This window comes from Sorghum bicolor, chromosome 7 (genome assembly GCF_000003195.3).
Source record: "Sorghum bicolor cultivar BTx623 chromosome 7, Sorghum_bicolor_NCBIv3, whole genome shotgun sequence".
In the NCBI taxonomy this organism is placed as follows: domain Eukaryota; kingdom Viridiplantae; phylum Streptophyta; class Magnoliopsida; order Poales; family Poaceae; genus Sorghum; species Sorghum bicolor.
This window is the reverse complement of record NC_012876.2, coordinates 961,383-973,438: the sequence shown is the minus strand read 5'-3', so window position 1 is coordinate 973,438 and position 12,056 is coordinate 961,383. Positions and strand designations below refer to the sequence as shown.

Genomic DNA, 12,056 nt, shown 5'->3' with positions numbered 1-12,056 from the left:
GGCCTTCCATTAGAGGCGGTTGGAAAGGCCGCCTCCATTAATAAATTTTGCCGGCCTCCGTTAAGAATATTGTACTAGTGATACTTAAAAGCAAAAGCAGTTGGATCTGCAGGAACAACGTACTATACATACGTCTCTCTCACATACAGTAGCAGCAGGACGACAGTCGACAGGGCAGATCAGCGTATTAGATGATGATGGACGGATGATTGCTAGCTTGTTGGACCGGCCGATCCGTCGTCCATGCATGTTAACGTTAACGAGCTACTCCTTCCTACTAGCTAGTAGTTAGCTCATGTAGGAGTATATGCAGGTTGTTAGTATAAAGATGCAGGTTGTTGTTAGTAGTTGAAGCGTTTGGTGTACTCCATCTCTTCAAGTCCATACAGTATGTATGTACTGTGTGGCCGACGGTGCCATCGCTAACGTCGCTATACATCAAATCAAATGCATGCATTATTTGTTGCTGCCTTTTCTGATCACTTGCATTATTGGTGAGCCACACAAGAAAAAAACGAATTGCTTGCACTTTTGCTACCTAGCTTAGCTATATACGTACGTGCCGTTACATCCCCGTTCTCATGATAGCAGTAGTACGATGGCTCTTCCGGAGCTAGCTTTTTAATTAAAGCTCTAATTCATCTAAAAAAATATATTCCTGCCCGTGCTTTTAACAGTTTATAGCAATCTCAACAATCTATCTCCTTCAATTTTTACCATCTTTTTTAAGTAGGTCTCGGCCTACTAGAAGTCCAATAAAATAACAAAGAAGGACAAAACAAAAAAAAACAACCACATACCCTCAAATTAGAGTTCCTTAATTTAACATCTTGCATCGGCAACACACCAAGAGCATGCCTCTCCTCGAACTTTGCCATAGATATAGATAGCCAAGCGGGTGACACAGCCTGGACTTGTTAAAGCATGACCCATATATTATCGTCATGTCGTGCCTTCGGCCTATGCATGACCCTACAAGGGTTTAGCTAGGGTGTGCCAGCCTGATGGCTTGACAAACCCGTTGTGTCTCCCTACCACTCTACCATCACACGGGTAGGATGAGGCCATGTTAGTGCTACATGAGCTGTGTTCAGGGCAAGGACTGTGCCTCTCATGTTGCAACCCTATGAGCTACCTGTGGCGCGTGCCCCTATGCCGCCACCCTGGTGGAGATGGGATGGCAACAAGAGGAGTCAACATTGGAGTACAACGCGTAGGGGGAGCTGAAGTGAAGGAGAAGGAAGTGCAGGGCCAAGCGACAACATGTCTCGGCTCATGAGATGCGTCAAATGGCATGCAACAACATATATGTATATCATCATGTCCACTAGGAGCAAGTAAACAAAATTTTCACACTTTGGTGGTGCCCGCCAGTTTCGCCAAATGGTCTCTTGATTGTTTATAGATAGGTTGTTGAAGCTTGATGCACAAAAACTGTTGTGCAATCATGATTGGTTTCACAAGCGGTTGTCCTCAACCTCTGTGGAAAGGTGAACCATCTAAAATTTCCCCCAACGTTGTATGCATTGAACTAGTGTGCACTTGTGCTTTGTAAAAGGTCAAATTTCTCCTTTGGAACTTAGGCTCTCCACAACATGTGTTTGAAAGTGATGCCCAAACAAGAAAGAGAACATCAGGGCATCGCTATGCACTATGTGGTAGGTGATGCTAACTTGCAGTGATGCCATAAAAGTTGAGAGCGGCGTAAGTCCAAGTGTCGGTGCCCAAAACATAAAAAACCAATTTTGTTTTTTCATCCTAACTATTGATCAATACCAAAAATCGCACAAGATGGACCAACAGATAGAGAAGTCATCATGGCAGTAGAACACCTTGCGGCTATTGAAGGTGAAGAAAGTTGCCATGCAAATCGCCTTCAAGAGTCCGACGTTAGTTTTTGTTGTGGGACCCATGTTTTCCCTCTGACATCACTGTCCACTGTGGAAGGCCCTAGTGAGCTCCCATCTCTTCATATTGTGCCATTCCTCATTAGCCACCATTAACACCCTCTATGAGGAATGAACTACTTTAGTAGGTTTTGTTCAAAGAGAACCAAATACACTCGGGCATATATGTACAACTCTAGGACAACTGCTACACATCATCACCTTAGTTGTGAGTTGTGACAACTACTACACAAGTACTACCACACAAACCCTGTATTTTCTTTCTTAACCGAGGATTCATGGAGCTAGGCATGCTTTTGACATGACACATGTGCTACTTGCAAAGTAGTACGAGTATAGTTGACTACATACTTCTTATCACATTTCAATATCTAAAAAATGTCAGGACGTACAGATCAACTCAACATGCATGTGAGGGGTGGGGGATATATATGATGGTAATGAAGCAAGGTCAACACATCTCTAGCCCTCGACGGTCATTCTCGGAGAGCCTACAGCAATTATGCTCCTCATATAAATTGTCAAATCCTATGGGTTCAAATATGGCCTTGTTTACTTTCAAAATTTTTGGCAAAACGTGAATAGTAGCACTTTCGTTTGTATTTGACAAATATTGTCTAATTATAGACTAACTAGGCTCAAAAGATTCGTCTCGTCAATTCCGACCAAACTGTGTAATTAGTTTTTATTTTTATCTATATTTAATACTTCATGCATACGTCTAAAGATTCGATGTGACGGAGAATCTGAAAAGTTTTGCAAAATTTTTGGGAACTAAACAAGGCCTATATATATATATATATGAGATTTGATAATAGGAGTACGTACGCACGCACGTGTTACTAGTTTACTTACAAAAGACGTGAAGGATTACTCGCTATTCATGGCTGAATGCAGAAGGAAGAGGTGGCCAAAACCACATGATTAAAATAAAGAGCAAGTAACTGCCGTCCTGGCAATGGCACGCCAGCATGAGCATGTGAGCAATTTCACATGAGTCACCTACAGCACCACACTATTCCATCGTCATTTCAACGGATCAAATTTATGGAGGGAGTTGTTGAACGCTGCGATCCAGGCAATAAAGAATTGCAAAAGGACGATAAGGGTAATTTGCTTGGGCCTTGTTTAGTTCACCCCGAAATCCAAAAAGTTTTCAAGATTCTCCGTCACATCGAATATTACGACACATGCATGAAACATTAAATATAGACGGAAACAAAAACTAATTATACAGTTTGTCTGTAAATCGCGAGACGAATCTTCTGATCCTAGTTAGTTCATGATTGGACAATATTTGTCAAATAAAAACGAAAGTGCTACAGTATCGAAATCCGAAATTTTTTTGGCCTTGACTTCCAACAGCGCTTCCTGATCCAGTGATCCGTTCTGTTTGTGTTTATTCATCAGGTGGCCCTATTCTCACTTTTTTCCCCAGAAAATCATAGGTGCAGTCGTGCAGCCACATTTCAAATCAGGGCCGATGAAATTCTGGAGCTCAAAAGGGAGACACACACCTACTATCTTTTGCATTCCATCAGTTAATTAACAAAAAAAAAGTACTGTATCAACCAATCCTGCATTGCCGATTTGCAGCTTCATGCTGATAGACTTGATAGTAGAGTACTCTCTTTGTCTCAAAAATATCGTTGTTGTTGACTTTGACCAATTATATTTTATTTTTGTACAATCTAAATAGATAAATCATTATTAAAGTATCTGCAATGATCAAATAGATGTTATTTATATAAAAACTTTTAATAAGACGGATAGTCAAATAAGATATCTGAAAATCAATAACAATGGTCTTTTTGCGACGGAGGGAATATAGAATTGTGAGAGGCAGGTCCTGGCATCTGAAAAGGGGCAGACCAGGATATCTCCTCTCCGGAAAATCAAAGAAAAACCAGAGGAAAAAGAGCACTAGAGGGAAGTTATTTTAAGCGTTTCGGATTTCATAAGGGGAAAAGGAGCTGCCACTTTCATCTTTATCTGAAGAAGATGGAGAAGACAACAAGGACAGCGAGGTGGTCAAAAGCCAGACCAAACAAGACAATCAGTGAACTTGTGTGGAAAAAAATAAAATAAAATCGTAACTGCAAAAAAAGAAACCATTTTTTTGTTCTCTATAGAAGAGAACAAAACAAAAGCTGGAGAGCGGTGTACAGCTAGCGCGTATTGACGATAGATAGTCCGCGCTAGCAAACTAGCAAGTAGGAAGACGGCAAGAGACACAATTCCCTAGAAACCGCCCAAAAGCTTCCTGCAATCCGGCGGCTTTGGCGTTGAACTCCCTTCCTTGCCTTGTTTGATTAGCAGTATCGGCTGCCAAAGATTTCTCTTCTTTATTTTTCTCGGTTCGGAAGGTGCAGCGCAGGGGAGGGAAATAAATCGCTCCGGCGAGATTCCTGTGGAGATGAGTTAGGTGCGAGGACCACTCATAAATTCCGCCCTGCCCGTTCTTTCAGATCTGCTCCGTGCTGTGCATCTGCTGCTGCCTTGCGTTTCTGTTCTGGTCACCCATGCGTCGTCGCCGGAGCCCAATCTCGCCGCTCGGAGTTTCTTGACCTGGTCGGAGTTTCCATTTCCCCGGTGGTCAACTTGTTCCTCTCAAAGGTTGAATTCTTTCACCCCGAGGATTTCGTCATTTCGTGTCGACTCGCGCTGATTTGATTTTTCCTTTTTCTGGAGCAGTCCACCGCTTCCAGTGGAGACAGAAGCGTGTTCTTGAAGCAGAGCTCAATTCCTGCTTGAAAATCCCTCCCTTTCCCCTTTTCCCTTGGTTTCTTTGCTCTCGCTCGCCTTTGCCGCGATTTGCTTGCTCCACAGTCCACAGTCCTCCGTTCTTGTCCCGCCTGAATCTCCCCTCGAGCGGCAGCTTTGCTTGCGGCTTCTTCCCACACTCGTTTCCCCGTCTCGGATTTCATTCCCCAATGGGCAACGCGTTCGCGTGCATGCCGCGCAAGGAGCAGCGGGGCGCGGCCGTGGTGTCGCGCAGCAAGCGGATGGGGAGCGCGCGGTCGGCGCGCGGCGGGCCCAAGCTCACGCCCGCGGAGGAGGAGCTCCTGCACCGCCAGGCGCTGGCCATGGCCATCCACCAGCACCTCGACGCCGGCGGCTCTATGTCGCGCCGCATCGACGCCGGGGCCTCCCTGTCCCGACGCATGGCCCCCGGCTCAACCAGCTCCCGCCGCCGCGGCGACCTGCCGGACTCCGTCACGAATGCCAAGCCCGTAAGCCTCCTAGCTACCTATCCCTTCCTTTCACTTCCAATTTCACTTGCTTGCTTTTTTGCTTGCTGTCTCCAACCTTGCGTTGCGTTCTTGAGCACCAAATCCAATCTTAGTGTTATTATTAATGGTACCTTAGAATTGTACATTTTGGTGTTGCCATAATTTTCTGAATATGGTCAATTGTGCGAAGCATCTGTAATTCGTGGTACTGTATTTGGTCATTCGCAATATGTGCTTTAGGTGTAGTGCCTTAAACTTCACTTGTAAGAATTCTCTGTGGGACAGTTCGTAGAGATGGTTAGTTATGGTACCAACTTTTCATACAGTTTTTTTCTTGATTTATTGAGGTGTTTTTTCAGTAGCATTCTGCTCTTAAAATCAGTACGTCGCTATTATGGGGTAGTTTGGACTGTGACTTGACCCCAACTTTGGCCTGGATGTATTTGTTCATATGTAACTGCTCTTGGTTTGATCTATTGATTTATAATGTGGTTGGTAGTGTCAGGCTTAATGTGATTGGGTGAGTAGTGAGTTCAACTATTGTCTGTGGTGTGCTTTTTTGTTTGCCGAAGGACTTCTCTTGTTTTTTACATGTAAACTGTCCTAACCTTTTGAATTATTTCTGTCCCCCATATAAACCTTTTCAATTATTTCTCTGTAGCTTCCTTGGTTTGGTAAAGTTGAGTTGTATTTGAATAGTGACTTTCTGAATTCTGCCAATACTTAAGTGATAACAACTTGGTGTTCCTGGTTGTGGAACTTTTAGAACTTCAAGGTAGTTCCATCGTGTGGAATTATACCATACTGAATAGGAAGTTGTGTTTCCATGTTGCTTGGTGTTGTACTCCTGTGCTAAATGCCCTGTTCAAATATATGTATACTTCAAAACTAAATAACCTAGCTTGAGTCTTTAGATGTCATTGTAAGCATATATGCCTAATACTTTGCTACAATTTGGAACCTTGATCTTGTTCATAATAAAATGGTGGTGTAGTTGCTTTTCCCCTGTGCAGCCAAGATAGTTCTGGTTTCTTTTGAAATTCAGTTCTCTTGATATGCTGGGCATGCCTTTTCTTATGCTTTGCATGCTTATCACCTAAAGCATAGCAGGGATTTTTTTCTTCAAATGTTCATACACTTGCTAATTCTCTAAAGATAATGGATTATTTAGTAGCCTATATATCGTTGTCTTATGCCACTATATGTTCAAAAGGTATCTTTGTGTGCACCTGTTGTCATACATAAGTACAAGACATGGTTGTCTATTCATGGAGAAATTTATATGGCATTGGGACTACAAGACAATGCTAGCACCTCTTCAGTAACTTAACTGCTTTAACAGCATGGTCCCATATTCAAAACTTTGTCTCATTTATGACTTGTTTGCTAGTCACGTTTTTTTGTTGCCCGACCTGTAAATTCCTAAGAGTAGTTTTATCTCTTTTTCCTTAGCCTTGTCAACAGTTAAAGTAAGAAGAAATGTCTAACATTGTCATACAAACATTATCTTGTGGTTCCTTAGAAAAAAGGATTTTAATGATGCTGCTGGTATATGCTTTCAGGCCCCAATTGTCCTGGAGAATTTAGAAACAAAGAAAATAGTCCTTGTTCATGGAGAAGGATTTGGTGCTTGGTGCTGGTACAAGACCATCTCACACCTGGAGGAAGCTGGTCTAGATCCTGTTGCCTTAGATCTCACAGGTTCTGGCATAGACCATACTGATACAAACAGCATAGCTACATTAGCAGATTACTCCAAGCCATTAATTGATTACCTTGAAAAACTTCCTGAAGATGAGAAGGTGTGCTATTACATCTGCTGTTCTGTGTATATTTATTTTTTTGGGAGGAAACAAAATCAGCTTTTCTGACCACTGTTTGTAACGATGATAATGCAGGTCATTTTGGTCGGCCATAGTTGCGGAGGTGCAAGTGTGTCATATGCATTGGAGCAGTACCCCAAAAAGATATCAAAGGCGGTGTTTCTTACAGCTACGATGGTAAAGGATGGCCAGCGGCCCTTTGACGTGTTCTCTGAGGAAGTATGGAATCCCTCTTTATGTGTTTATAACATTTCCATGTGCATATTCAATTGGAGCTCACGTTAACCTGCATTTCACAGCTCCGGTCAGCAGATGTCTTCTTGCAAGAATCACAGTTTTTAGTTTATGGAAATGGAAAGGACAAGCCTCCCACTGGGCTGATGTTCGATAAACAGCAGATCAAGGGGCTCTATTTCAACCAAACACCTTCCAAGGTTAGCACATTGTGTTCTACCATTATGCAACCAGGACCAGTTGAAAGATCAACGATGTACTGTATCCAGCATTGTCATGGCAGTCTATATTTCCAGTTGACTTGCTAACAAGTTTGCACATGCTTCATAATATGCAGGATATGGCGCTAGCGGCGGTGTCCATGAGGCCTATCCCTCTAGCCCCAATCATGGAGAAGCTCTCCCTCACCCCAGAGAACTACGGCACCGTCCGCCGCTACTTCATCCAGACGCTCGATGACCACATGCTGTCGCCAGATGCCCAGGAGAAGCTGGTCCGCGAGAACCCTCCTGACGGCATCTTCAAGATCAAGGGCGGCGACCACTGTCCCTTCTTCTCGAAGCCGCAGTCCCTCAACAAGATCCTGCTGGAGATCGCACAGATCCAATCCTCCGTGGGGCTGCTCCCAGGCAAGGCGAGCGCGGAGGAGACCACCGCTGCCACAGCAGCAGCGGCAGCTAAGTCATGACTGCATGTATGTAGTGTACATGAAAAGAAAAATGAGTAGCACATAGGAGGATGCAAAAGGGAGGGAGGAAGGTCTGGGGATTAACTGAAAGCAGCTGTGTCGGATAATAATGTAGGGAGGTCAAAGTGTTTGTTTTTTTTTCCTTCTGCCATCAGATCAGATCATATAGAGAATGAGAGGTGGTAATCAGATAGTTGCATTTCTTTTTTTACCCTGTGAATGAATGAATGAGATATGAAGTTGAAGTCTGTCTGTGATGTGTGCCCTGCTTGAACAGTGAGCAATGTCAATGCAGATAGCACTTGTGGTGATGCTTAATTCACCAACAATTATTGTTAATTTGATGGTAATCCTCTCGTTCGTAGTCCCCTTCCTTCTTCCTGGTGGTGTGGCGCAGCGTGTGGTTGCTGGATCATCCCATGTGGCACTCCTGGCACCGTTGGATGCGATCTTATCCAGGCCTTCCCTACCACTGACGCACCTCTCTTTCTTTCTGCTTCTGCTTGTGCCCCAAATTTGCTGTCGCGCCGATCCCGCCGCCGCCCACGCGACCTCACCTGTCGCCGAGGACTGGGCGCGCTTCCACCCACGCCGCCGCGCGAGTTCGCCGTCCCAGGCCCTCCTGGAGCTTCATACAGGCGAGTAACGTTGGTGGGTGATTGACAAGGCAAGCCGCAAACCCCCCATCCATTTGATTTCGTTGAATCTGGCTGAAATCGAAGCACATCAGCTCGAACAACTCTGTAGTGTAGCAAACTTCAAATTTACTGAACCTTGAGTTTTCATGTTCCTTGTCTCATTTTCTGCAGAGAAGGGAACAACATCGAATACCATGAGCTCGTGCTGCCCTTTTGCAGGAGCTACCACTGGTGGCGGCGTATGCCCTGTGAAAGCCACCGATCAGAGCAGCGCTGGGTTATGCCCCGCAGCAAAATCTGACAAGAGCATCACTGGTGTATGCCCTGTGACCGGCAAGGGTCATGGCAGTGAGCACAAGGAAAGTATCGATGGTGGTGAAGAAAAGGGCACCGATGATCCTCGTATGGTGCCGGCAAAGTGCCCGTTTGGCTACGACTCCAACACCTTCAAGCTGGGTCCGCTCAGCTGCATTGTCTGCCAGGCGCTGCTCCATGAAAGCAGCAAATGCAAGCCGTGTGCCCATAAATTCTGCAAGTGCGTCTCGTGCTTCGCATTGCTTCATGTTTGATTCCTTGCTTCGATAGGTTCTTATTGGATTTCCATTGGCAGGGCATGTATTTCACGCTTTAAGGACTGCCCGCTGTGTGGTGCTGATATAGAGGGGATTGAGCCTGATGCTGAGCTTCAAGCGCTTGTTGATCGGTTCATTGATGGCCATGCCAGAATCAAGCGGTTACATGCTACAGGGGATGTGGAAGCAGCAGATTTCAAGGACAAAGTCATATATGAGGATGTTTCGATGGAGAGGGGAGCTTTTCTGGTGCAGCAGGCTATGAGGGTCGGTAATTAAGTGTAGATGCTTTAGATTCTTATGTCGGATGGACTTTAGATTCTGGAACCTGTAAAAATTGGACAGTTAATCATTCTCCATTCTCCATGGATTTATTCACAATAATGTTGTTACAACAGTGTCCTTACTTTTGCTTCTCCAGGCTTTTCGCGCCAAGAACATTGAAAGCGCAAAATCAAGGCTCACTATGTGTGCTGACGACATCAGGGAGGAGTTGAAATCTTCAGAAGATAATCTAGACCTATGTTCGCAGCTTGGAGCTGTATTAGGAATGCTTGGGGACTGCTGGTATGTTTTAACAAGCTGAAATCTTTTCCAATGAAGAAATGGAGAGTCTCACTGTTTCTTTTATTATCTACTTTTGAACAGCACAGTGGGTATGATCCAGTTTTCAGCATAAATTAGTTGTGTGGATTGCGGATGGACGGACTGAATGAATCAGGAGTTTTTAGTAGAGTTCTACCTTGATAGTTTTGTCAGCCACCGGCTGCTTGCAACCTATTTGGATGGTATTTCGCTAAATGAAAAAAAAAGTGTGCCCTGTACCAAGCATCATGTTGGTGCTAATTACAGGCTGATATAGGCTAATAGCAAGTAGCATGATCCTGGTCAAGCATGCCTAGCAACCTTGTTCACCTACAATATCTATGTCCCTGAATCTCTTTAGTTACTATATTTTGTTACTTGTCATTAGTGAATGTTTATTCTGATCACTAATATAATAGCATGCCTCATTCTCCATATAATTATATTTGATACTTTATTCGATATTTGCCAATAGAATCAGCTGTGACACTTATATCTTATTTTGCTACGTTTGTTAATCAGAACTCATTCAACACTGCATCCTTGTCATTGTACTGTGTTTTCAGTCGGACCTTAGGAGATTCTCCTTCAGCAATCACACACTATGAAGAAAGTGCTGAGATACTCTCGAAACTCCCCACAAAAGATCTTGAGGTTGTATTCAATTTTAGCGTAATGTAATAACATTGAAATTACTATCTGATGATTTATCTTTTACATTCATCTGCAGCTAGTTCATACTCTCTCTGTTTCACTAAATAAAATTGGTGACCTTCGCTACTATGATGGGGACCTCCAATCTGCAAGGAACTATTATGCCCGTTCATTGGATGTTCGCAGAAATGCAGTAAAAGAGCACTCAGCAGTGGCTTCCCAGGTATGTTGTGCGGGAGGCAGGGAGTTATACTATACGTAAACTGTTGGGTGACATGGGATAGGAATGCTGCTGTCTTTCAGACATGGGATAGGAACACTTGGAAGCGATGCGATAGGGAAGGGTAAAGAAGGGAGCAACAAACTAATGATCTGGAACAATTGTCAAGATAGAACTTTTACTATACTTCTGGAGAAAATGCTAGTAAGTCGTAATTGGTTAGTGGCAAGCTATTGTACTCTGATGTATTCTTCTTGAACCTATGGCCTAGATAAATAGTTTTCAGTCAAAGTACGAAAATCCTGCTTCAGTGCAGATGTTTGGTCAAAGCTGGCCTTGCCAGGATCCAAATGTCTATTTTGGGTCAAGCTGTACTGCTTGAACTGAACAATAGTTTTTTTTGTCCATTTTTAGTTTTAAAGGAAACATGTTATATTATTCATTAAACTTTAATTTCTGAGAAGAATAATTTGGTTTGAATAGACAAGCTTGAGTTTAGCTGTTTCTATTAGAGCTAATCTGTTGCATAAGTGTAATAGTATTTTAATTTACATTTCTTGGATATAGGTCATTGATCTAGCAACTTCTCTTGCCAAAGTTGCGGACGTGGATAGAAATCTTGGGAATGAGAGCACTGCAGTTCAAGGTTTTGAGGAAGCAATTCAATGCCTTGAGAAGTTGAAGCTGGATTCTGAACAAGCTAGCCTTGAACAACGGGTAGCTATTCTTGATCCTCATTATTCCTACTCTCACCCCCGTGCCTGTATCTGTTGTTCCAGACTGATCTTCATTACGTACCTTTGCAGCGCCTCTCAGTTCTCGACTTCCTGCACAACCAGTTGGCAGATAAGTGAGGCATGGTCTTCTCACATCATATATCTTGTCATGGTTACTGATGGAAGAGGTGTTCAACACCACAATTCTTTTTTCTGTTTACCTATCGAAGGAGTTGCTCGAGAAATAGCTCGTGTTTTTTTTGTGTGTTTTACCACCACTTAGAAACACTTTTCGTGGCACATAATGTGTAGCACTGTAAATGTATGTATGCTCAGCTCAGCCTCAGCGCATAAGATGGCTGCCAATATGATCTATTAGTGTCATCATGCTAAACCTGCCTCTTGTATATATAGAATACAAGAAGACAGGGAAATAGTAACGGAAGCATGGCTGACGTGTGAATGTGTGATGTGTTCTGTATATAAGCGAAGCGATGCATTCACAGGTGACTGCATATTTTAGCTGCCTTTCTGGTAATCCTGGGCCATGAAATCTCTAAAGTCAGGAAGACTTCGTGTCGTGACGCGTCCATGTATTTCTTGTGGTAGACGGGTTACTGGTGTGTGTGAAGCCAGGTCTCCCATGGTGATCGAGTGATAAAGGCCTAAACTTTAACAGAAGACTAAGTTGCGCTCTGCAACGACCCACAGCCTGCTGCAGTTCCGACCGCGCCGGCCCGCAGGTTGACAGTCTGATTTTCAAAATCAGATTTTTAACCTCCCTCT

The 12,056-nt window shown here is 43.7% G+C and overlaps 2 protein-coding genes across 6 annotated transcripts; both read left to right on the top strand.

Annotated features, from left to right (window-relative positions):
* Positions 4,054-8,238, top strand: LOC8068541 (putative methylesterase 14, chloroplastic). Of its 2 annotated transcripts, XM_002444853.2 has the most exons (6): positions 4,054-4,523; positions 4,602-5,140; positions 6,703-6,942; positions 7,039-7,182; positions 7,263-7,397; positions 7,535-8,238. In XM_002444853.2, exons 2-6 carry the CDS (start codon positions 4,841-4,843, stop codon positions 7,883-7,885), a joined length of 1,170 nt encoding a protein of 389 aa, XP_002444898.1. In that variant the 5' UTR covers positions 4,054-4,523; positions 4,602-4,840; the 3' UTR covers positions 7,886-8,238. The 2 variants fall into 2 exon arrangements, with proteins under 2 accessions (XP_002444898.1, XP_021320640.1); XM_021464965.1 differs by having other exon boundaries at positions 4,054-5,140.
* On the top strand, positions 8,143-11,849 carry LOC8064367 (E3 ubiquitin-protein ligase CHFR). Of its 4 annotated transcripts, none has more exons than XR_002454988.1 (8): positions 8,143-8,523; positions 8,695-9,058; positions 9,134-9,362; positions 9,517-9,662; positions 10,247-10,334; positions 10,411-10,557; positions 10,638-10,758; positions 11,122-11,263. XR_002454988.1 is itself a non-coding variant. In XM_021464963.1 (8 exons), the coding sequence occupies exons 1-8, from the start codon at positions 8,169-8,171 to the stop codon at positions 11,406-11,408; spliced, it is 1,527 nt and encodes a 508-aa protein (XP_021320638.1). In that variant the 5' UTR covers positions 8,143-8,168; the 3' UTR covers positions 11,409-11,823. The 4 variants fall into 4 exon arrangements, 3 of the variants coding, with proteins under 3 accessions (XP_021320638.1, XP_002444897.1, XP_021320639.1); XM_021464963.1 differs by lacking the exon at positions 10,638-10,758 and adding an exon at positions 11,361-11,823 and having other exon boundaries at positions 11,122-11,271; XM_002444852.2 differs by lacking the exon at positions 10,638-10,758 and adding an exon at positions 11,361-11,849 and having other exon boundaries at positions 8,381-8,552; positions 11,122-11,271.

Excerpts from the sequence above, each read along its gene's own strand:
- LOC8068541 (XM_002444853.2), top strand. The coding sequence starts at position 4,841 with ATGGGCAACGCGTTCGCGTGCATGCCGCGCAAGGAGCAGCGGGGCGCG. Across the intron at positions 5,141-6,702 it reads CCGTCACGAATGCCAAGCCC|GCCCCAATTGTCCTGGAGAA; the intron begins GTAAGCCTCCTA and ends ATATGCTTTCAG. Across the intron at positions 7,183-7,262 it reads TTGACGTGTTCTCTGAGGAA|CTCCGGTCAGCAGATGTCTT; the intron begins GTATGGAATCCC and ends TGCATTTCACAG.
- LOC8064367 (XM_021464963.1), top strand. The coding sequence starts at position 8,169 with ATGTCAATGCAGATAGCACTTGTGGTGATGCTTAATTCACCAACAATT. Across the intron at positions 8,524-8,694 it reads CCTCCTGGAGCTTCATACAG|AGAAGGGAACAACATCGAAT; the intron begins GCGAGTAACGTT and ends CATTTTCTGCAG. Across the intron at positions 9,663-10,246 it reads GGAATGCTTGGGGACTGCTG|TCGGACCTTAGGAGATTCTC; the intron begins GTATGTTTTAAC and ends CTGTGTTTTCAG.